The 25,407-nt window shown below is 38.4% G+C and overlaps 1 protein-coding gene across 7 annotated transcripts in view; it reads left to right on the top strand.

The window, feature by feature from the left end:
* Positions 1 to 25,407, top strand: part of arhgef10la (Rho guanine nucleotide exchange factor (GEF) 10-like a) — a 203,312-nt gene that overhangs the window by 27,048 nt on the left and 150,857 nt on the right. For 6 of the 7 annotated variants that reach the window (XM_034287227.1, XM_010881719.3, XM_034287226.1 and 3 more), the window contains 7 exons: positions 494 to 592; positions 1,299 to 1,407; positions 6,778 to 6,881; positions 21,448 to 21,525; positions 22,391 to 22,570; positions 23,929 to 24,045; positions 24,652 to 24,744. In XM_034287227.1, the coding sequence (XP_034143118.1) occupies positions 494 to 592; positions 1,299 to 1,407; positions 6,778 to 6,881; positions 21,448 to 21,525; positions 22,391 to 22,570; positions 23,929 to 24,045; positions 24,652 to 24,744 (780 nt within the window). The remainder of the gene's footprint in view (positions 1 to 493; positions 593 to 1,298; positions 1,408 to 6,777; positions 6,882 to 21,447; positions 21,526 to 22,390; positions 22,571 to 23,928; positions 24,046 to 24,651; positions 24,745 to 25,407) is intronic. The other variant, XM_034287228.1, reaches the window with a different exon arrangement.

Raw genomic sequence — 25,407 nt, 5'->3', positions numbered from 1 at the left:
AAACACTCTCCCCACTGTATATATATATAAATATATATTATATTTGATTGAGCTAGTGGTATTCATAGACATATTGAATTGATGCCCCCTAAATATGTCCCCTTGTAAGCATTGTAAACTCTCATATCACTTCACATCACTACATTTAATATTATCCTAATATTGTACAAAATTATATGCTATCAGAGGGGAGTGATGACCTGCTTTCTAAAAAAAAATAAAAAAAATAATGTGTGGGCACTAATTTGCTTTACCAACGTCAGTGCCATTAGGCTTGGCTGATACCGTATTATCCTTTGAACGGTGTAGTTTTCTAAGCTTCTGCTCTCTGCCCATGTGATTAATCCTGGTGTTTTCTTGCTTATTTTGCCTTGATATTGTTCCCTGTGTTTTCCTGTCTTCCTTCCTCCATGCACTCTGCTTTGTGGTTTAACGCAACCTTCCTTGCCCCACACCCCACTGACCGAGACATGTGGTGTTCCCCATACTGTAGCAGTACTCCCCTGATGTGCGTCGGCTGAGGGAACGTTGTGCAAGGACCAAACATGAAATAGCCATGAGGCTGGGTGGAAAAAAATACTATGACACCAAGGTATTTAACTAGCAGTAAGAGTCCACAGCATGACACCAAGGTAGCTTAGCTTGTTTTTCAGAACTTCAACACCCAGGAGGCTTTTACGGAAGCCTGCTGTACTAAGATGTGCCTTATAACTGATTAGGTATTCACTTGGTTCACTTTTTTACTAATGTTTTTGTGCTTTGCATACTGATTCTGTCACGATAGATGGGTATCTATCTCTAGTAGAATGAGGACAAGTTTTGGGAACACATGAATAAATAAAACACATTTATATCCCTAAACACATTGCCATCTTCTCCCAGTTGATAACCTAGTTTCTTCAAGTGGCATCTTTTAAAAATACTATCGCCATGGGTGTATTCTGGGTTTATGTTCATCACATGAGTGCAGGGCCTGATGATGCTCAGTGATGCTCAGGTTGGGGTTTGTGGTGGAATATACCCTCACTGATATTAACTGCAGTACAGTACCTGCCTGTAACTACAGCTTAGTCTGCTAAAATAATCTCTCTATGATCTCCTCACAGACTCCCTGATTAGAGATCTACATACAACAGTCACAGACTAACAGAGGCACAGATGGTGATATTCATGGCTTGATGCATCCACTGCTCCATCTCTTTCTATCTGTCCTTGTGGATTACTGTGCAGCGTTTCCCGTCTTATGCCTCTCTGTTCTTGCGGACTAACTGTTCTGGACTCCCTGTCTTTTGACCCAGGTTCATCAGCTAATGAAGGCCGCCAGAAGTGGGACTAAGGACGGACTGGACAAAACCAAAATAGCTTTCATGCGGAGAGTATCCTTCCTGCACAAGAAGGACCACTCAGGTATTCTGGGAAAAAGTAATTCAAACTGACGATCAAATTACTCTCATGAGAGAGGGTTTTTATTTAATTGAGACACTGTGGATGTTTCCATACATTTAAATCTACACTTTGAATTAATCTGCGGTGGCAAACGTGTGAGATGCTAGCCAAGCCAAAAGTAACACTAGAAGCAGATAGAGGAGAATGCTTCCCATTGCTGTTCAAATTGTGGAACAAATTTGAAGAATTATCTAAACGATGTAAGATATTTCAAAGGAAATAGCCGGGATAAGTTGAGCTGGCTTGCCCTGATAAAAGACAAATGTTATGGCCCACTAAAGGTTTTCATGTGTAGGAGATGAGTGGGCAGAAAATCTCACGTTATAGTGGGTGCACCCCAGGAAGCTTCGGTACACAATAGAACCAGATTACCATCCTATAATGGAGTGTCAAGAAGCTTGAGAAACGCAGATAACAGCGCAATGACTCAAACAAATCTTCAAACACTCAAAAAGAGGTAAAGAGGCCAGTGGTTCTATTTTTGCTTGTGATCAGGGGCAGCATTATACATTTCTGATATTGAGACACAGTTATTGCTCCAAAGTCATTATTTGGAGTGTAACTGGCTGGCGAAAAGCAGTTTGTGTTCATATCTGTGTGGTTGCAGGGTTGCAAGTTTTGCTTTTTCCGAGTGTCTTTGTACTTTTATTCAGATACGTGTTTGAACAGGTTTTTGAAGATCTGGTCACCTCTTGACCTCTGAGATACTGTGAATATTTCCTCTAAACTGCATTTGTGTGTGGCAATCCACCTCCTCCAAGACTGTTGATTCACAAATTGAGAAATTATTCACTGAATTTCCCCTATTAGTATGCACTATACTAAATAGATAAATGTTTTCTCATAGTATGTGATCGAATCAACATGGTCACAGCCTTTTTAAATGTAAAAAAGCTAATTATCTAAGTTTGAATCTGAGATTTTGTTAATGTCAGATGCCAAAACAGATCTGAGTAAAAATCTATATATTGTGTAACCTTATAAGCCTTGTAGCTATATAATTATCATGCTAGAGATAAGGGATGACACACCATTATCATTTTTATTCCAAAATGCTTTTTAAACGCTTGCCACCATTCCAAATCAGCAAATAGATGTTTGTGCACACTTGTCTAGAACACGTTCATCCATCTATATTGTCATGACAAAGTATATACAGTATTTTGTTCTGAATACCAAGTGTGTTAATATATTTTCTTTTTTAAAAGGTGTGATACAAAGATGTTTTCTGACTTTATCTCACATCTTTCTGCTTGCAAACTCACAGGAGCCCTGGCGCTTGTGCCAAAAATCTTTAAAGGGATAGTTCACCCTAATAAAAAACGGCTGGTTCCATACCTTGAAACCAGTATATGGACGATGTTTAACAGGAATCCAAGGTTTAGTTTTCTGGCACTGTTTACAAATGGTAGCCTTTTAGCAGTGACACAAATCAAATCCATGTTCGGAGACCCATATAAGAATTTTGTGCATCATATACAGTACAAATTGTCAAAAAGTAACAAAAATGTATTGTGAGGCTTAACAAATGCCCATATAGATGATTAAAACATGATTCTTGAACAATGCTTTTATTGGTACCATTACTTGAATAAGATTTGTTTCTCCAATGCCACATATTAATGTTAGAAATATTGTAATTACGAAACAGTCTCCAAGGGCCTTTCACAATACTTTTTAAGTACTTGAAATTGGATACTTTTGATATTACGTCCAAAAAATGCCAATATACAGTCATATGATGAAAAATAAATACACCCTTGGAAAGTTACCTTCTTTTTACATATTTGGACGTATGGATATGTAATTTTCACTTCAAGACTATTCACAGATGAAGGTAACTTAATGTGACAAGTTACACTAAAATATCAGACTTTGCAATCATTTACTCATCAAAAATAAGCAGAAAAAAAGAATTACACCCTAGCTTCAACAGCCAGTGTCGGTCAGTGGAATTATGTACTTCGACTTCCTTGGAAATGGTTTTGTAACCCACTTCAAACTTATTTGTATCAATGCCATCAATAATCTTTCTTCTTGGTGGTTCAGATAGGTATTTTGAGCTTGGCATGTTAAGTTACCACATCAAGTTATTTTAGTTGTATTTTGCTATACTGGGTAACCATTATCAATTGATAAGACTCTGGACTTGGATGGGATTTGTGCCAGAAATGCTAAAATGATACTATTTAGAATCAATGACAGGGAAATTAAAACAAAGAATATATTTCTGGGTAAGGACACCAACACACCTATTGTAATTTAGTTAAACTATCACTTTAAACCAGAACAATCTCTACCAAGTTCAACATGGTACCAATGTAATTCCTGAAGTGATTGTCCAATTCATTTAAATGGTATGTTCCTATGATATTCATTGTGAAACAATGTTGATTATTTAATGTTAATATAATGTTAATATATGCCAACAATATACTTTGTTGTGACATTTAAATGCATGTGATCATTATAATAAGGTAGCAACTTGTGATATATTTAAGAGGTCAGTGGCTAAGTATTTAGAAATCATCTATAGTACACAGTAATATCAAAGTCAACATCAGCACATGAAGTAGTTAACTGGTGGAAAAACAAATTGCATTATAAATGTACTAGATGTACTAAATGTACTTAAAATATACAATATTCAACTTAGCTTATTTTGTTTATCATGTATTTATATAGAGGTCAGTATCAAATGGTGCTGGAATACAGAAACTCCAATTTGTATTTATTTTGTCACTTTCCAAATACTTTTGTAATTTACTGTTTATATATCTTCATGATGATAGATTAACAGATGTGTTTTAGACAAGTATGCCCATACCATCAAATCTGATTTGGTGATCTGGAGTGCAGACAATTGTTGAAACCTTATACTGTGTTATGCCCATCTCCAGTCACCAGAATATACAGTGCCTTCCAAAAATCAAACATTTAAAGTTAACATTTCATTCTGTTTTATATACCCTGTTTCCAAAAACATTGGGACCCTGAATAACATGTAAATAAAAACAGAATGCAATAAAGTAAAGATAATTTAAACCCTATATTCAATCGAAAAAAGTACAAAGACAACGTATCAAATGTTGAAAGTGTGGCATCTTATTGTTTCTTGAAAAATATATGCCCACTTTGAATTTGGGACAGAGGCAACAAAAGACTTGAAAAGTTGTGTAATGCTAAAAAACTAAACCTGGTGGAATATCACACAACTAATTAGGTCCAATGTAACAGGTCAGTAACATATTTGGGTATTAAAGAATCATTCAGAGAGGATGTGACTGTCAGAAGTGAGGATGGGGAGGGATTCACCACTCTGTGAAAGACTATATGGGCAAATAGTGCAAAAATTTAAGAAGAACATTTCTCAATGTAAAATTGCAAAGAGTTTGGGGCTCTCATCATCTATTATACAGAATATAATTAAAACATTCAGAGAATCAATAGAAATCTCTGTATGCAAGGGACAAGTACAAAAAACATTACTGGATGGCCATGATCTTCAGGCCCTCAGACGGCACTGCATTAAATTTACGCAATTTTGTAGTGGAAATCTCTACATGGGCTCAGGAACACTTCCAAAAACCATTGTCTGTGAACACAGTACGTCGCTGCATCCACAAATGCAAGTTAAAACACTACCATGCAAAGAAAAAACCATATACAGTATCTTACAAAAGTGAGTACACCCATCACATTTTTGCAAATATTTGATTATATCTTTTCATGTGACAACACTGAACAAATGACACTTTGCTACAATGTAAAGTAGTGAGTGTACAGCTTGTATAACAGTGTAAATCTGCTGTCCCCTCAAAATAACTCAACACACAGCCATCAAAGTCCAAACCGCTGGCAGAAGTGAAAATGTCCAAATTGGGTCATTCCTGTAGTCAGCATGCCAATTGCACAGTATTGTGTTTTATAGTTGCCTTTTATATTCCCCAGCACAAGGTGCACCTGTGTAATGATCATACTGTTTAATCAGCTTATTTACAGTCCACACCAGTGGATTCATTATCTTGGCAAAAGTAAAAGTGCTTTTCTTTCTGGGATGTTTTATTTCAGCTCATTATGTCAACACTGGCATTCTTACTTTTGACATAAATGCAATGTTTACTCCAAAGCTCCAAATATGATTGTCATCGTCAATGTAGTTATTTCTGACATTAAATCTTAGTGAAAAACATTTAATATACTGATAGAACATAGAAGGCTGATACTAAATGCAATTATTAGTTTTTCTGACAGTGTTACACAAGCTATGTAACTTTTAGTTGTTATCATTGTATATGTTTTCTAGCTGCCTAGCCACAGAAGTTTAAATGGATATTGCCATTATTCCTGTCCAGAAAGCGCTTTGTATTTTAACTTGTTTTAAACAACAACACATTTGTTATTTAACAATGTAAACTATAAGCTTGGCTTTTAGATGTAAGTCAGCAATAGGGGAGTTACAACTTCCTACAGGAGAACAATGCAGAATCTCAAGTTGACCCCTCCAACCTTGGCTCTCCATTATCGTATTCACATGCCTCCTTTTCGTGCAAAGTTTCCCAAAGCTGATGGAGTGACAATTACCAAGGATGTAGTGGCTAATTAAACCCTTCAGTGGCCCATTCCAATGAATGTGCAACACTGTCTAATCCCAAGCCCAAGGCACCAGGTTATTTTTGTGCTTGCACATTTTTATACAAAAAAATTGACTGTCTAATAATTATTGGGTCTGATTTTGAGACTTGACAGACCTCTTAAATTCTTACTGAAGTGTAATTCTTCTAAAACAAAATAGGAGTGATTTGTTATACACTCTGGCAGTCAACCTTGGTTGTTCCTCAGCCACACATGACCATAGAGGGCAATCCTAGAAAGTGCGGAGTGCAAAACTTGTAGGTCTACCTTTAAAGTATATTGCTTGTTGTAACTTAAAGGGGGAGTGTTATGTTCTGACCCAAGCCTGAATTTGTTTTATTTTGTTTTATACTGAATCTGTTTTATATTGTTTTATACTGAATCTGTTTTATATTGAATAACAAATGTTTGTAAAGTGGACTGTGTAAAGTGGTTTACTGCAAATATGCAATTTCCAGGCACCAGTGTGTTACAAACTCAATAAAGTGAAAAAAAATTATGTTTTGTTCCATGGCTTTGTTGTTAGGGCACTGTAAATTATTTCTCAAATTCCCAAAATGTTCTGTTTGCTATTGTTAAAACTGAATCCTAAAGTGGATACAGACTTAATGTTTACTGTAATGTTTAATGTGGTGCTAAGTTGCACTGAATTAACATATATAATCATAACACAAAAAATTGTGTGTCCCTCTGTAGAGAATGTGCATGATGATGCAGGGTACCTGGATATGGCAATTTCAGATGTGAAACATCCCCCTGCACAGCTGAGCCCCATGCCAGAGGGACTGAGCAGCCAACAGGTGAGTATACATATACCGTACCAGTCACAAGATTGGACACACTACTGATTCAATTTCATTATTTTTATTATTAGAATAATAGTGAAGACATAAGAACTATGAAATAACACAACAAATCATGGAATCATGATGTGGATGAACAAATCAAAGAATATTAAATATTGTAGATTCTTCAAAATAGCCACCCTTTGCCTTGATGTCAGCTTTGCATACTCTTTGCATTCTCTAAACTACCTTTATGAGGTAGTCACCTGGAATGCATTTCAATTAACAGGTGTGCCTTGTTAAAAGTTGATTTGTGGAATTTCATTCCTTAATGCATTTGAGAGAATCAGTTGTGTTGTGACAAATTAGGCTTAGAATACAGAAGACTATCATTATGTCTGAATTGTAATAGTCCATATTATGGCAAGAAAAACTCAAATAAGCAATGAAAAACAACAGCTCTTCATTACTTTTTGACATGAATGTCAGTCAATCCCAAAAAAATTAGAAAGTTTCATGTCTCTTCAAATGCAGTAGGAAAAACCTTCAAGCACGATGAAACTGGCTCTTATGAGGACTGAAACAAGAAAGGAAAACCCAGAGTAACCTCTGCAGTAGAGGCAAAGTTCATTAGTTACCAGCCTCAGAAATCAGCAATTAACTGCACCTCAGATTGCAACCCAAGTAACAGACACAACTCAACATCAACTGTTTGGAGGACACTGCGTGACACAGGCTTTCATGGTCAAATTGCTGCAAAGAAACCACTACTGAAGGAAAGGAATAAAAGTAGACTTGCTTGGGCCAAAACAAACAAGAAATGGACATTTTATCAGTGGGAATCAGTATTTTGGTCTGATTAGTCCAAATTTAAGATTTTTGGTTTCAACTGCCATGTCTTTGTGAGATGCAGAGTTGTGTAACAGATGATCTTTGCAGGTGTGGTTCCCACTGTGAAGTATGGAGGAGGAGGTATGATGGTGTGGGGGTGCTTTGCTGGTGACACTGTCTGTGATTAATTTAGAATTCAAGGCACACTCAACCAGCATGGCTACAACAGCATTCTGCAGCAATACGCCATCCCATCTTGTTTGTGTTTCATTTGTTTTTCAACAATACAATTACTTAAAACACACCTACAGGCTGTGTAAGGGCAATTTGACCAATTAGGAGAGTGATGGAGTGCTAAATCTTTTTACCTGGCCTCTACAGTTACCCGACTTCAACCCAATTGATATGGTTTGGGATGAGTTGGACCGCAGATTAAAGGAAAAGCAGCCAACAAGTGCACATTATATGTGGGAAATCCTTCATGACTGTTGGAAAAGCATTTCAGGCGACTACATGAGGCTTGTTGACCGAATTCCAAGAGTGTGCAACTCTGTCATAAAAAAAAGGGAAACTACTTTGACAAATCTAAAATCAAAATGTATTTTGATTTGTAAATTTTCTTTTGGTTATTAGATGATTCCATATGAGTTATTTCATATTTTTTATGTTGTCATTATTATTCTACGTGGAAAATAGAGAAACAATTTAAATACTCATGATTCAGTAACTGTTTCTAAAATGTTGGCTCATGCTGTATGTATGCAGGTTTTATATGCCAAAGTACTCTGTGAATTGAAATTATATAAACTAGGGATGCACCCATAAGAAAATGATTGGGCGATACTGATGTTTTGACATTTGACATGTCCAACTTTCTACCCTGTCATAAATTAAATGAAAATGTTGCTTCTGATGAAGCTTCTAATTTCAGCTCATTTTAATTATACAAGTTATCTTTCCCAATATTTGAATAAGAAAAGTCCCGTGCCCCACTGAGACATAGAATAAGGTTAGTTACACAAAGAAATGAAAGATACACAAAGGGAAAAACGTCTACAAAGCCAATATTTTTTTTCCAAATGTCCTTTTCTTCATGTGATGAATGTCTACAAAAACAGAGGGTTTCTCACAGGGGATCTCATTTGGATAACAAGTTGATTTCAACGCCAGTGCATAGGTCCATTCCAAGAGTAGTTAGGGGTAAATAATTGCTTAAATTACAAGTGTAATCCTATGCACTGGCACTTAAAATATCTATTTAATGCAAGGATTCCTGGGAAAGACCCGCAAAGATGCATCTTTCTCGTAGCCTATTCACTTGGTGAATACCTTATTCGATACCTTATTCATGTGCTTAAACTAGGAATAGTGATGGGCAACATGGGGACGCGCCAAGGATCTAAAACAGCACTCACTGTCTTCGCAGTCTGATTCTGCCGCTTGGGGCTTGATTTCTACATCTGAATGTTAAAGTTCCGCCCCCTCATTCGTTTAAAGGGATAGTTTGTCCAAAAATCTTATTTTGGTGACAGTCCACTTTCCCTGAGTTGATCCTTAAAGCCTTGAGTCATAAATATGAACAATATCGGTAGAAGTATTGAATATTACAGATATAGCAAGTATAGCAATAATATAGATAACTATGTAAACTAGCAGCAATTTTAAAAGAGTAGGACCCATTTTATATAAGAAGAATGGCACACGCACAAAAGCAGCAGGATGAACACAAAATCCAAATTAAGTGTGTATGTCAAAAAGGCTCAGGCGAAGGTACAGTCTAGGATAAGCTAAATTGTAAACACGGAAGGCATGCTAGGATCAACACAAACTTTTGAATGGTACTTAGTATTCGATGATTGGAAGCTGGGAGGAGTGCTGTGTTCGTTGTGATCGGGATCTGGAGGATTTTGGGATCTGGAAGCTATATGTTGTCCTGGTGATGTGGTTGACAGATGGAACTGTGAACAGACCTTACAGATATGGCAACAAGTGAAGCCTCAAGTCTCTTCTCCCACGTACCTTGTACCTTTCTTATGACCATGGCATTTTCCACAATTACAAATATTATTCTGATGTCCACCGACATAAATGGGCCAGCTAGGCGAGGCAACCTATTTTCAATCCCTGCCTGATGTTCTCAACTGCTGACACTGTGCGGTCAAGGGCTGGCTACACTCACTAGAATAATCTGTCAACAGCGATCCAAATTCGTTCAAAAGGGTAGGTGAATGGATTTCGTCTTCAAACAAAGTAAATTTACAAATACTTTTTTAGCTCTTTTTTTCCAAGAGTTGGTTCATCTACTCTCTGATTTTTTATAGGCTATATTTGTTTCCTTGATTTTTGGATTGTCAATCAGACACGTTACTATTTTGCTTAATCGGTTGTTTTGTAAAGGGTCAAACGAGGCATGGCATACCAGTGGGAAATAGGCTGCACTGATGAGATTTTGAAAAGATTCATGCAGATGAAATGGTGATGTGCTATGGGAATGTACTGCGATCGATGTAGTAAAATATTTCTATGCTTAAGGAATAGTCCAGGGCAGTCTCAATAGATTTGTGTATGGGACAACGACAGCAGTTCCCTTTAAAATGTGTATGCTTCCAATCTAATAACACGTGACAGAAATAGTTTTGCTAGGGGGTCCAACCCAGGGACGTCACAAGAAAATCATGGATGGGGGCGCTAAGTCTCGTTTTTGGGGTCTGGGCATACTCCCCAAAACATCTTTTCATCATGTATTTTTAGAGTAACAATGGGTGTAAAATCTATCAAAATACAGGTATTTTTGGTCAAGGTTGGCTAAAAGTATACCTGTCTCATTGTTTGTGTTAGACACTGATCTAATATGACTTAAATCCTACCAAAATAAAGAAATTAAAGTTCACTCTGTCTTCATCCATCCAACACCAATAAAAGTTAGAAAAACAGTATACTATACTACAGTATGTAGCCAAAATACTTTGGTCAACTATAGTTTATAGTAAATGAACATCTACACACATTATATTCTGTTTCTAATTGAGATTTCTCTGAATCATTCTGAATCATTTCAAAAACAAATTTTGTCTTCAGCCCGTTCATCTCGGAATAAAGTCATTAAAAAATTTATCATAATTAAGAAAAGAAACATTTAACAACCGGATCTCCCTTCCTCTGAACAGAGTACATTGCAATACATTAACTTCAAACCCAAACAAATATTAATCTGTGAAAGACGCACAGTTTTTCCAACTGTGTTCCTAATGATTATTAGTGACATAAAATTGTTAGCTAACATCTCATTAATGGGAAATTAATATTTTTTGTAGTTGATTATAGTGTTGTCGTTACAAATACAACCCCCTATTATCGGTCACCTTCCCCAATATTTGACCACCTTACCATTTTGTTCAATTACATTATAATTAATTTTAATTTGTATTACAATTGACAGATCTTAGTCTTCTTTGAAGTGTCTACTAGAAAGTTGTAGCTAGCTTTCTTGCCTTCCAGTAAAGATAAAAAAGACTGATCACTTTGATATTCCATGACGTCTGGTCTGTCGCGCAAGTGCAACTTGTCTAAACAATTTCCATACATTACATTTTTATGGCCAAATCCCCCCTAAAATAGGCCTAGTGACGTCCCTGGTTCAACCTGACTAGTGAGTAGACTTTTAGTGCATTTCTCGTTGCCTACTTAGACCTCACCACACATCACTGATTTGTGTTAGTAAAGATTATTGACTTGGTAGCCATACAGCATGTGTAGTTTGTGTCGAAGCCCCCAACTACCAAAGGTGGTAGCAGAGTTCACACCACTTGGCTTTTTTCATCCAGTAACTGCTCCATAAATGGATGATTTTTGGTTTGTTCAAATATTAATCGTTTTGGGACGAAGTAATCATGGATCAGCAGCTATTTGCATTTATCTCTGCATGGAAGCCACCTCACTTGGAGGTTGCTTTTTTGGTTAAAAAAAATGTAACGGTGCTACTTCGCAACAAAACATCTATGCAACAAACCAAGTGGTGTTAGCCTACTAAACTGAGTACAGTATTTAGCCAGGTTTGTTGAACATCGCTGATCAAGAATGGGGAGTTGAACTCATAAAGCAGTTGACAGCTCGCTGTAGCCATAACTTTTGTCGAATAAGGTACATTGTTAATGTTAGAATAGTACTGGTTTTGATTAGGCAACTGCCACGACTATGGTTTAAGCAATCATGTAGGCTATCAGTAGCTATTTCCATTGATCGCTGAATGGTTTAGTTGCTTTTTAAATTTGTGAAATGGCTAATTATTTCTCATGAAAATCATATCGGCTGAGAAAGTAGGTTACCTGTCAATGTTAGCCCACTAGTTTTGATCAGGCAACCGCCACAACTAGCCTATATGCTTTAGGTATGGTGTTTATGTTGCCAACTTAACCTTTCACTGGTGGTTTTACACATTTTTGCCATCCAGCTAGTTCTATTGCAAGAGGATAGTGATGATCACAGCATTGTTTTGTTTTATACTTTTCCTCATTAAATTAGTTTTGGTTCAGGTAATCACCTAATCAGTACCTAATATAGTAATATGAGGTGTGCCTGTATTGGAATTTAACAGACACTGGAATGCAATGGCTGCCATACATGTAGAGACTGAGTTATTTTTTCCAGAGCTGTATATACAGTTGTGCTCAAAAGTTTGCATACCCTTGGAGAATAGGAAATATGTACCATTTGTAAAGAAAACATGAGTGAGAGGCAAAACACGTCTTTTATTTCTTATGGGATTCACATTCAACTGTAGGTCATAACAGAATGGCACAATCATAAAACAAAACATGGTAACAAAGAATAAAATGAACTGACCCCTGTTCAAAAGTCTGCATACCCTTAGTCCTTAATGCTGTGTATTGCCCCCTTTAGAATCAATGACAGCGTGCAGTCTTTTGTAATAGTTGTCTATGAGGAACCAAATTCCTGCAGGTGGTATAGCTGCCCATTCGATTTTTGCAAACTGCCTCCAGGTCATGCAACATCTTTGGTCGTCTTGCATGAACCGCACATTTGAAATCTCCCCAGAGTGGCTTGATGATTCTAAGGTCAGGAAACTGTGATGGCCACTCCAGTACCTTCACCTTTTTCTGCTGTAACCACTGGAGGGTCAAATTGGCATGTGCTTAGGGTCATTGTTGTGCTGAAAAGTCTAAGAGTGTCCCATGTGCAGCTTTCGTGAAGAAGAATGCAAATTGTCTGCCAGTATTGTCCGATAACAAGTTGCATTCATCCTGCCATGAATTTTCACTAGATTCCCCATGCCTTTTGAGCTCACACACCCCCAAAACATCAGTGAGCCACTACCATTCTTCACAGTGGGGATGGTATTCTGTTCACTGTAGGCCTTGTTGACCCCTTTCCAAACATGGGACTTATGGTTGTGACCATAAAGCTCTATTTTTGTCATGGTGCAGTGAGCAGCAGTGCCACCGTTCCGTGCACTTTCACTTCCCATTTCACACATGAACGCATCCCAGACTTTTTTTGTCACGTCTTAATCATGCACACCAGGTCCCTATCTACTCATTAGTATGTGTTTAAATGTTTCCCCTCTGCTCCCCACATCATGGATCATTGTTGTTGTTGTGTGTGTTGCCGTTATTTGTAAGTTCATCATACCTGTTACTTAAGTTTGTTTTGCTGCTTAAGTCAGCCCTTTTCTTTCACTGTGTTTTGTTTGTGCTTGGTGTTTGTTTAAGTTAATTAAAGATTCAACACCGACTACCCCTGCCTGCACCTGGTTCCTTACTCCCACAACACCGTACCGTTACTGACAATTTTGGTCTTGTCACTCCAAATTACAGTGTGCCAGAAGCTGTGAGGCATGTCAAGGTGTTGTTGGGCATATTGGAACCAAGCCTTTTTGTGGCATTGACGCAGTAAAAGATTCTTTCTGGCAACTTGAGGATGCAGCTCATTTTTGTTCAAGTATCTTTGTATTGTGCACCTTGAAACAACCACACTGTCTTTTTCCAGAGCAGCCTGTATTTCTCCTGAGGTTACCTGTGGGTTTTTCTTTGTATCCCAAACTATTCTTCTGGCAGTTTTGGCTGAAATCTTTCTTGGTCTACCTGACCTTTGCTTGGTATCAAGAGATCCCTGAATTTTCCACTTTTTAATAATTGATTGAACATTGCTGACTGGCATTTGCAAGGCTTTGGATATCTTTTTATATCCTTTTCCATCGTTACAAAGTTCCATTACCTTGTTTTGCAGGTCTTTTGACAGTTCTTTTCTGTTCCCCAAGGCTCAGTATCTAGCCTGCTCAGTGCATCCATGTGAGAGCTTACAAACTCATTGACTATTTATACACTAATTCTAACTTAAAAAGCCATAGGTGTGGGAAATTGTGTCTGTAACAAGGCCAAACATTCAAGGGTTTGTAAACTTTTGATTTAAGGCCATATGGGTGATTTCTGTTATCATTGTGATATAAAAAGGAGCCAAACAACAATGTGTTAATAAATGGCTTCATAAGATCACTATCCTTAATTACATGATCAGTCATGTTTTTTAAATTCAATTCCAAAATTTCACAATTTATGCCAGGGTATGCAAAGTTATGAGGACAACTGTATATAGTCAGTAGTATAGGTAGGTAAGCGATGTCCAAAACATGTGTAGACATGTGAGAGAACACGCCCTACCCTGGAGTGGGAGCTGCGTAGCGACCTTGAAAATGGCAATGCCCGCCAAAAGGCATTCAAAGGTTGGGATAAATAGAATTTTCTTTAATCATCACCATGTTTATCATCAAACGTGAAGGGCAGGTGAAAATGGAGTAGCATGTAATCATCACAAATTCAAGGCTGTGTTTAGTTTAGATGTTTGAGGGATATCCTGCCAAAAAGTAGTGGCCTGCTCCCTGATTTTGTAGGCCTTACTTGTTTCTCTTTAAAACGTGTATAGTTCCAATCTAATGACACATGTGCTGTTCATAAAATTAGAATATCATCAAAAAGTTGATTCATGTCAGTAATTTAATTCAAAAAGTGAAACTTGTACACTCACCTAAAGAATTATTAGGAACACCATACTAATACTGTTTGACCCCCTTTCGCCTTCAGAACTGCCTTAATTCTACATGGCATTGATTCAACAAGGTGGTGAAAGCATTCTATAGAAATGTTGGCCCATATTGATAGGATAGCATCTTGCAGTTGATGGAGATTTGTGGGATGCACATCCAGGGCACGAAGCTCCCGTTCCACCACATCCCAAAGATGCTCTATTGGGTTGAGATCTGGTGACTGTGGGGGCCATTTCAGTACAGTGAACTCATTGTCATGTTCAAGAAACCAATTTGAAATGATTCGAGCTTTGTGACATGGTGCATTATCCTGCTGGAAGTAGCCATCAGAGGATGGGTACATGGTGGTCATAAAGGGATGGACATGGTCAGAAACAATGCTCAGGTAGGCCGTGGCATTTAAACGATGCCCAAATGGCACTAAGGGGCCTAAAGTGTGCCAAGAAAACATCCCCCACACCATTACACCACCACCACCACCAGCCTGCACAGTGGTAACAAGGCATGATGGATCCATGTTCTCATTCTGTTTACGCCAAATTCTGACTCTACCATCTGAATGTCTCAACAGAAAGCGAAAACTCATCAGACCAGGAAACATTCTTCCAGTCTTCAACTGTCCAATTTTGGTGAGCTTGTGCAAATTGTAGCCTCTTTTTCCTATTTGTAGTGGAGATGAGTGGTACCCGGTGGTGTCTTCTGCTGTTGTAGCCCATCCGCCTCAAGGTTGTGTGTGTTGTGGCTTCACAAATGCTTTGCTGCATACCTCGGTTGTAACGAGTGGTTATTTCAGTCAAAGTTGCTCTTCTATCAGCTTGAATCAGTCGGCCCATTCTCCACTGACCTCTAGAATCAACAAGGCATTTTCGCCCACAGGACTGCCGCATACTGGATGTTTTTCCCTTTTCACACCATTCTTTGTAAACCCTAGAAATGGTTGTGCGTGAAAATCCCAGTGACTGAGCAGATTGTGAAATACTCAGACCGGCCCGTCTGGCACCAACAACCATGCCACGCTCAAAATTGCTTAAATCACCTTTCTTTCCCATTCTGACATTCAGTTTGGAGTTCAGGAGATTTGAATATTGTGAAAAGGTTCAATATTGAAGACACCTGGTGCCACACTCTAATCAGCTAATTAACTCAAAACACCTGCAAGGGCCTTTAAATTGTCTTTCTGTGTAGCCTACAGAACTAGACTATCATGGGGAAGACTGCTGACTTGACAGCTGTCCAAAAGACGACCATTGACACCTTGCAGAAGGAGGACAAGACACAAAAGGTCATTGCTAAAGAGGCTGGCTGTTCACAGAGCTGTGTCCAAGCACATTAATAGAGAGGCGAAGGGAAGGAAAAGATGTGGTAGAAAAAAGTGTACAAGCAATAGGAATAACCGCACCCTGGAGAGGATTGTGAAACAAAACCCATTCAAAAATGTGGGGGAGATTCACAAAGAGTGGACTGCAGCTGGAGTCAGTGCTTCAAGAACCACCATGCACAGACATATGCAAGACATGGGTTTCAGCTGTCGCATTCCTTGTGTCAAGCCACTCTTGAACAAGACACAGCGTCAGAAGTGTCTCGCCTGGGAGAGGACTGGACTGCTGCTGAGTTGTCCAAAGTTATGTTCTATCATGAAAGTAAATTTTGCATTTACTTTGGAAATCAAGGTCCCAGAGTCTGGAGGAAGAGAGGAGAGGCACAGAATCCACGTTGCTTGAAGTCCAGTGTAAAGTTTCCACAGTCAGTGATGGTTTGGGGTGCCATGTCATCTGCTGGTGTTGGTCCACTGTGTTTTCTGAGGTCCAAGGTCAACGCAGCTGTTTACCAGGAAGTTTTAGAGCATTTCATGCTTCCTGCTGCTGACCAACTTTATGGAGATGCAGATTTCATTTTCCAACAGGACTTGGCACCTGCACAGTGCCAAAGCTACCAGTACCTGGTTTAAGGACCATGGTATCCCTGTTCTTAATTGGCCAGCAAACTCGCCTGACCTTAACCCTATAGAAAATCTATGGGGTATTGTGAAGAGGAAGATGCGATACGCCAGACCCAACAATGCAGAAGAGCTGAAGGCCACTATCAGAGCAACCTGGGCTCTCATAATACCTGAGCAGTGCCACAGACTGATCGACTCTATGCCACGCCGCATTGCTGCAGTAATTCAGGCAAAAGGAGCCCCAACTAAGTATTGAGTGCTGTACATGCTCAAGCTTTTCATGTTCATACTTTTCAGTTGGCCAACATTTCTAAAAATCTTTTTTTTGTATTGGTCTTAAGTAATATTCAAATTTTCGGAGATACTGAATTCATCAAAATGTTAATAATTAAACACTTCAAATATATCAGTCTGTGTGGAATGAATGTATACATTATACAAGTTTCACTTTTTGAATGTTATGACTGAAATAAATAAACTTTTTGATGATATTCTAATTTTATGACCAGCACCTGTATAATCAAAATAGATTTGCTAGAAGTCCAACTGACTAATGAGTAGACTCAGCTTTTAGTGTATTTCTCATTGCGTACTCTGACCTGACCAGACCTCACCGCACATCACTGGTTCGAATTGTTGACATTTTTGGTTGAACTGCCTCTTCATGTTTTAGTAGAACATATATTTCAAGTGGCAATTCTGTTGTCCTGATACAAAACTTTAAAATAGGTCCACACAGTCGACATTTTTATTGACTCGTTGTGAAAGCTCTCATCTTATATACAACAAAGCAGTTGTTGTCGGCCTAAACTTGTAATAAAGGTTGGAAAAGGAAGGAAGGAACCGTAGTACTCGTAGTAACTACGAGTAAATGCTACACCATATCATGTGTTACAGCCATCATCAAAACCATGTTCATTATCTTTATTATTAGAACATTTAAAAATTATTTATTGTACAAAAAACCCACAAGTGCAACACATTGTGCAGAGTCAAAATCAAGAGGCAAGATCAAGGTTCAATTTAGATAGAAAGAAATCATTATTAAATACTAGGCTAATAAAAGTTTATTTTAAATGTAATGATATTCATCCTATCAATACAACTTTTCAAATGTACTAATACTACTATTTTAATCTAATAGATGATAACTGAGCAAATACCTTTTTTTGGTCTATTAGGCTGATAATAAATGAGAGACTCGGAGATCCAAAAGATTAAAAGACATATGCTCTCTTCTCCTTCGCCGTTCCTTCTGTTGTTCGCGGGAAAAGACCATTAGAAAAAGTTTATGAATACATCTGATCAGTTTTATCCAGTCCTGACAGTTACAGTATTACCAACAGACATGTACATAACAATCACTTGACAGCTGAATAACAGCTTGCTGTACTAATATTTATTGTTCCTAACATTTCTTACTTTGGAACATTAAGGATGATAATAAATGAAAGACTCAGAGATCCAAAAGACTTATGGTACATTCTCCTTAGTCAAAGTCCATCCTTCCAGTCATCGTGGGATTAAAAGGACCATGAGAAAATGTTCTGATCTGATCAGTTTAATCGAGTCCTGACAGTTACGGTATTACCAACAGACATGTACATAACAATCACTTGACAGCTGAATAACCTACTATTAGCCTACTGTCCTAATATTTATTGTAGCTAATGTTTCTTACTTTGGAACATTAAGCATGATAATAAATGAGATACTTGGAGATCCGAAAGATCCTTCTCAAGTGATCCAAAGTGCCTAAAGATCTGCGGAATCTGAGCATTAACAATTACAATATGAATGTATTTTATTGGAAGTGAATGTGCCTAGATAATGAGAACAGAAACCTCTCTGTTTAGATTATCTCTCTGTAGGTTGCGTTCTGATAACCACAGGAATGTTTACAATGACCGTTTGACATGGGGGTTACTGTCTTGGAAACCTGATCTTTGCTAGGTAGGTCAATGTATATATCAGCTTGTAACCAACATTACAGTAAGAAGAGAAGAGATTGAGCCTGTAACATCATGAACTAATAGACTATCAAATGCTGCAATAAATAATTGAATTACTCTCTCCTTGACAACCGGGTATGCGATTGTAACAGGTTCATAATTTCTTTCGGTGAATGAGATTCAAAGATCTGTGGATCATCGTTCCTTTCGGTGAATGAGATTCAAAGATCGGTGGATCATTATTCCATCCGGTGAATGAGATTCGAAGATGCTTGGATCATTGTTCCTTCCAGTGAATGAGATTTCGAAGATCCGTGGATCATCGTTCATTTTGTTCATCATTCCTTCTGGTGAACAAGATTCAAAGATCTGAAAGCCATGGATCACTGTTCATTTAGTTCATTGTTCGTTCTGGTGAACTAAATTCAAAGATCTGAAAGACATGGATCACCATTCATTTTGTTCATTGTTCGATTGTCCTACTGAGATTAAACATGAATCATGATTCACCAAAAAGATTTGTTCGAAAAGAATGAAGAATACATACAATTTCACATCTGAAAAAGAAATAAAATCTGAGCTCAAGGATAACGCAACATAGTTCAAGTCCAATCTACTTTGTATATTTCTTTGTCAGCTTTAGCAGAAGCTGGTTGTCAAAGTTTTTCCAGCCCAGTTTGGCTCTTTTAATTGCAAAGAGTCCTGCACAACTAAAGAGCCTTTCTCATGTAGCAGATGTGGGCAGCAGAGTGTTGATCCTGACAGCTTCTTTAATGCAGGGGAGTGTGTGAAGTAGCTCCATCTTAGGAGCATGCCAGGTAACCATCAAGTTCACCAGCTTGGCTCTATCTTGGCCTCATGCAAGAAAAGAATGTATCCTTATTGGAGGAATGGACACATGGACTTTACATTTTCATACGCACCAACTCAATATGAATTTGGATGGAATCCTTTCCTGTAAATTGGGCAAAAGGCATTTCATGCACTACTAAAAAAGTTCTATGTTGACACTTCTGCAGACAACTATTAAGACAGAATGAAATCCTTGCAATTATTGTAGGTAGACCAACCCAGCTATATGATGTTGTTCCTTTCAGTCTACTTGGTTTTGAATTTTGGGAGGAGAATGGCAGCAGCACTTAGTTCTGGGTCCCTCTTCACGTTGCCAGATCTCTTGTGGAGGCCAAGTTGAAGGCTGTGTAAGAGTGGTTAACACCTTGAGTGAAGTGTTCACCAGAGCCAGCTTCTCTTCCAGAAAATATGTGGTGGATAATAAACAATCCATGTAGGAGTTGGTCTCTGCTTGCAGGACATTCAGTGCCATTGCGTTGGAACTTTTTCTTCTAGAAAGGCCAGTTCTCCTGGCCTACAAATAATGAAACAAATGAAAAAGAGGAGACAGCAGCCTGGACATTACTTCATTAATGATTTTTGTATTTCTGTATAATTGCCAATTACACATTGTCATTACACAATTTACATAGTATTATGTGATAAGAGTAGATTACAATGAAATACTCCATAACAGTAATTAAACAGCCTGCTCTTCAAAAACCTGCAAAACCTTAAGGAAATTGACGGTTCTGCCAAACTTGTCATGGTTGTGGTACTCAGAGTAAACCTGTTCCAATGCAACATCCAAGACTTCAAAAGAATGTGACCTCCTCTGACATCTGCAGGCCAGTGCAGCAAATCACATTTGCAGTGTTATCAGTTCGATCCAATGAAATGTTACTCCCAGAAAGCTATGCTGCCGGTTATCAAATGCTTTACATTCTTCCACACTTCCTTAGCAGAGGTTTCCATTAGCATGGGCTCAGTGTTGTCATCCTTCCCTTGAAGGCAGAGAGGTCCACAAGAGAAAAGAGGAGTTCACCTTCACACACTACATTATTAATGACCTGGTTTTATTTATATTATTTATTTTGAGACACCTGGTGGAGGCTAGCTAGTGTAGCTAGTGCTAGATGACTTAGCCAACCTTACCTTGATGTGCTTGCAGTGGTTGGGTGAAGAGTTTTTGAAAGCAGCGTTATGGGTGTCTTTGGGGAGGCTAAGACAGCATTTCATGACTGTATTGCCTCTTTTACATTTGAAACAAAAATATCATGCAACTGTGGCAAGGTGGTGTAATTTGCTCTGTTCAAGTCCTCCAGTTGATAGTTGTTCACGACAGTGTCAGCTAGATCTGTTTAACAATGATAATATTTGCTAGCAGTGGTACTAGGCAGCATGAAACGAGCGGGAGTGACACCGGTCTCATCCATTGCTCAAAAAAACGGAAGTGTCATGACTGCGGAGTTGTAATGTACTTTTGTGAAGTAAAGTATGTTCTTTCCTCAAAAATGACTTGAGTAAAATTACAGCATGTGGAAAGTAATGATAAAAGTACCAGTTCCTCTGAAATTGTATTTTTTACTCTCCACTCCAGCTGAAGGCCTCTGGTGTCATACTCTACAAGAAGCCACATTCCTCAATATACTATAAGTCTGTCCCAGCCTGAAGTTAGCATTATTAGCTTAATCCAAATTCATGAATTGAAACTGTGCAACCATATCTAGCAGAAACTGCATAGCAAGCGGAAATGCCCTGGATATGCCCTTCAGACTTAACTCTATTTAAAGTGTTTTTAGACCAAATATGATTTTTGTGAAACTATCCCTACTATCCCTCATTCAGGCCTACTCATTTAAAGGGAAAACTAAAAAGCCAGTCCTTATTCAAACAAGGCTTTCACAGCCAACCTTTCTTATCCCATTATTATCACTGAATATTTCTGTGGCTGTCCTCTGTATTTAGGTGCTAAGACGCCACATCCTGGGCTCTATAATTCAAAGTGAGCACAGATATCTTGAATCGCTCAGGAGAATACTTCAGGTAAGATATGCCTCTTCAATAATTTTCAACTTTCATAGGTTATCAATTACACTGATATGCAGGGTTGGGTAGGGTACTTTTTACATGTAATCTGTTGCAGTTACAATCTACCTGTCTAAAATTTCAATCAGTTACATAACTTTTGGATTACTCAAACTTAGTAACTTAATCTGATTACTTTCTTTGAGATTACCTACACTACTGTTCAAAAGTTTGGGGTCTCTCTGATCCCACCACCAACATTGTTAATAGTTTGAAAAAATCTTGACACATTTTCCCCACATTGTTCATGATGTGTTTTATTTGTTGTTATTTACCTAAAAGCAGGAGTTAACTTGGCTCTCCACACAATCATTATACAATGTACTTAAAATCCATTGCAAATTGGGCAAGAAATTTGGAGGGGAGAAAATTTGTATGGTTGTTTCCAAAGAATGGCCTTTTTTGCTGGATTTTCCCTGAGTCCCTCTGGCAGGTTTTGATTGCACAGATTGCAATAGACATACATTTCTTTCCGTTGAAATGTCACAAGAATCACATGCACATTTTACTTTTGTTGACAGGTTTAAATACTAGACAGCAGTGTTATACAGTGTTAAAAGAAAGGATCTAATTTTTGTCTCCCAGGTTTCTGGTTAACACACTGGGGGGGTTATTTTTCCACAGGTTTTAATTCTGCACGTTCCATTGAAAGCATTCAACTCATGCTACTGTCGGCCTGAAATGACAAATCATATTATTTGGCCTTTCTTTTATTCAGCAAACATTACCTATTGGCTACCTCAGTGGTGTCACTATTGAGCTGATATTTATAAAATCTAGCGCAACATTTTTATATTTTAACCTGGGTTTACTGTTTCCTCAGGAATACCAGAGGCCGTTGCTGGAGGCAGATCCACGAATCCTGAGCCCACGGAAGATTCGGCCCATATTCTTCCGTCTAAGGGAGATCACTCAGTGTCACTCCATGTTTCAGATTGCACTGACATCACGTGTGGCTGAGTGGGACAACAGTGAGAAGATTGGAGACCTATTTGTGGCCTCGGTTAGTGTGTTTGTGTGTGTATGTGCAAACGTGAGGGAACAGGTTTTACTTTATAAATGTCCCCAAACTGGTTAAATGTCTCATTTGATGAATGGGGACACATGTTTAGTGTAACACTTGCAATTCGGTTAACTTTTTAATTAGGGATCAGCATAGGGTTAAGGTTAGGTTTTTGGCATTAGAAGAAGGATTATTAACATAAAGAAGGGGACTCAACTTAGATCTGGGATGAGTCCAGACGGGCTATATTTTTGGTGCTTTTGAAGTGCGACATGGGCTTCTTTGCTGTACTTGATTGGCTCCATTCGCTTCAGCAGGCTCCACCAGAGAGGTAACATGGTGCCACGACATTTGGGCCCCAAAACGCCAAAATGAGCTGGTGTGTTATTGATTTTTGTAGCTTGGGCGGTGGGGCTGCCATCTTGTTTTGTTCCTAATCAGGCGTGATGTTATTCATCATCAGCTGGTATGCAAGAACATGTGTAATATTTCTTGTGTGACACCTTATTCCCTCCGTCAGGGAACAATGGTTACATACATATTCTATGGTTCAGAGACTTATTTTTTAACAAATACACCCAGAATATGTGTACTTATAGCTTTGGTACTGGCCAGTTGGTATTGACCCTCTGCAATGTGTCCATATGTACTTAAGTGGTACTCATTATTTACCTATCAGAGAAGCCATTTCAACCCCTCTGATTTCCTTCTAGTGTTGTTTATTACGATGTTACATTGATATCCTGAGACCAGCCAAATGAGCATGTAGTGGGAGGTGGGAGGAAGCCTGGGGGATGGAAATAAACACTTCTTTTTTTAAAGAGATCTTTCTCTTTTTCACCTGACAGTGCATTTGTCACAGCTGTTCATTTTTAACTATCTGTGTTGTTTGTGCCTGGCTTGCAGAGCGTATGAAGGAGATGGTTAATTTCTATGTAAGATTTTCTAATTTCCTTGCTACTGCATCTCCAGCTACTGCTGCCGTCAGCAACCTGCTTTGTGTTGAATCAATGCATCTGCAGTATCCTGTCAACACCCCCCACCTCTGCCCACTCTAATGGATTGTGAAAGATGTTTGTTGGTCTCCTGGATGGTAAACAGATCAGGGTTGTAAATACCAGATTTAAATGGCCATTGTCTACCCTTCCTTCCTTGAATATGATTGTAAATTGTAGCTATTGACTTTCTAAGAACTTTAAAGATGTCAAAAGAAAGATGTCAGATTCCTTTACAGATGAATAACCAAGCATGACACGTCCCAAAGTAAATTTGTTCCCTGAATAACCAAACATTTTGCTGATGGATGTACTTTTTTACTCTTACTTTTCTCATTCCCCTGCCTTTCTGTATTTCCACAGTTTTCCAAGTCGATGGTACTAGATGTTTACAGCGACTATGTCAACAACTTCACCAATGCGATGGCCCTCATTAAAAAGGCATGCTTGTCCAAACCAGCTTTCCTGGAATTTTTAAAGGTGTAGTACAAAGTCCATTCTAATACACTGCATTACATATGTTTTCTTGTAGCTATGGTCTTTTAAATATGGACTTCTAACACATGGTCACCTGTTGACAGCTACTATTTCCTTCAGCCCTCACTATATTCAACTGGTGTCTTGATACTTTGTTAAAAGTGGCCAGATTGTTTTCAGTTGTTCGATACACTGCATTACTTATACTGTAGAGAATATTTATTTTGCATCTATTAGTAACTCACATGCTGTAGAGTAAACCTTTTTACTGTAATATTTAATTGGTATTGAATATGCACATTGTGGCTTTTATTACCAGCGTTACCTATTCAAACAGAGAGTAGGGCTTCATTCCCTGTGTTATGACCTACACCCACATTCATACTCTCGGATGTCTGAACACCTCCACTTCCCGATTCTTTAATGAGCAGCACATCCACTAGAGACTTTTTCTCACTAACCCTAACCTGCTCCTACACCCACACTCATACACTCTCCATATATTGCTCCTCTGAATAAGCACTAAAGGTGTCGTTCTCTTTGTGGAGATGATTATTTCCTATCTGTACTATTCTGTTCATGTAAACCCAGTTGTCTTGTGTTGTGTAGAAGAAGCAGGCATCCAGTGTTGACCGGATCACCCTGTATGGTCTCATGGTGAAGCCCATCCAACGCTTTCCCCAGTTCATCTTATTACTGCAGGTATTTATGCCTTTCCCAGTCGGGTCCGGCAACGTCTGTCAGATCAGAATACATGGGTACAATTGGACCCACAGACGGTGCTGTTGGGGGAGCTAAGGAATCAGGGTCGGGGGAATATGAAACATTACTGTGCTATTGGGACAAATACTAAATTTCAGAGCCGTATAAGCAAGTATTATCAAAATGTCTAGGTTCAATAATCTTGTGAGACACCATGGTAGATTTAATGGATGTTTATGGTCTTCTTACCCATATTGAACGCTGAATCCAAAATGTTCCCTCACAGTGGATTTGACAGACAGAGGTGTCTCTTCAGATTTCTTTCTCTCTGTCTTGCTAGTGCTTGCCATTAGCACATTGGAGCTGAGAGAATAATATTATTTGTTTTTAGTTTCACTCCCTTCGTGGGGCCAGGATGTCTGTGGGTCCTTAACTCTTAAATTAATTAATCTAAATGAATGTAAATTGTCTTATTTCATCTTTTTAATGTCTTTAAAAAGTTTTAAGTACTGTTAGAATTATGAAGAGGTAATGCAAAAAGTAATGTGTTGTTTGAGAATGCATTTTTGCTTTGGTTGCCAGCAGTGAGAAACCACGATTTCAGTCAGAATGTTATATGTCAGCAAGACCCTTGTGACGGTTGGCTGCTTTTCTCCCAACCCG

This window comes from Esox lucius, chromosome 17 (assembly GCF_011004845.1).
Source record: "Esox lucius isolate fEsoLuc1 chromosome 17, fEsoLuc1.pri, whole genome shotgun sequence".
NCBI lineage: Eukaryota > Metazoa > Chordata > Actinopteri > Esociformes > Esocidae > Esox > Esox lucius.
This window is presented reverse-complemented; position numbering and strand designations above follow the sequence as displayed.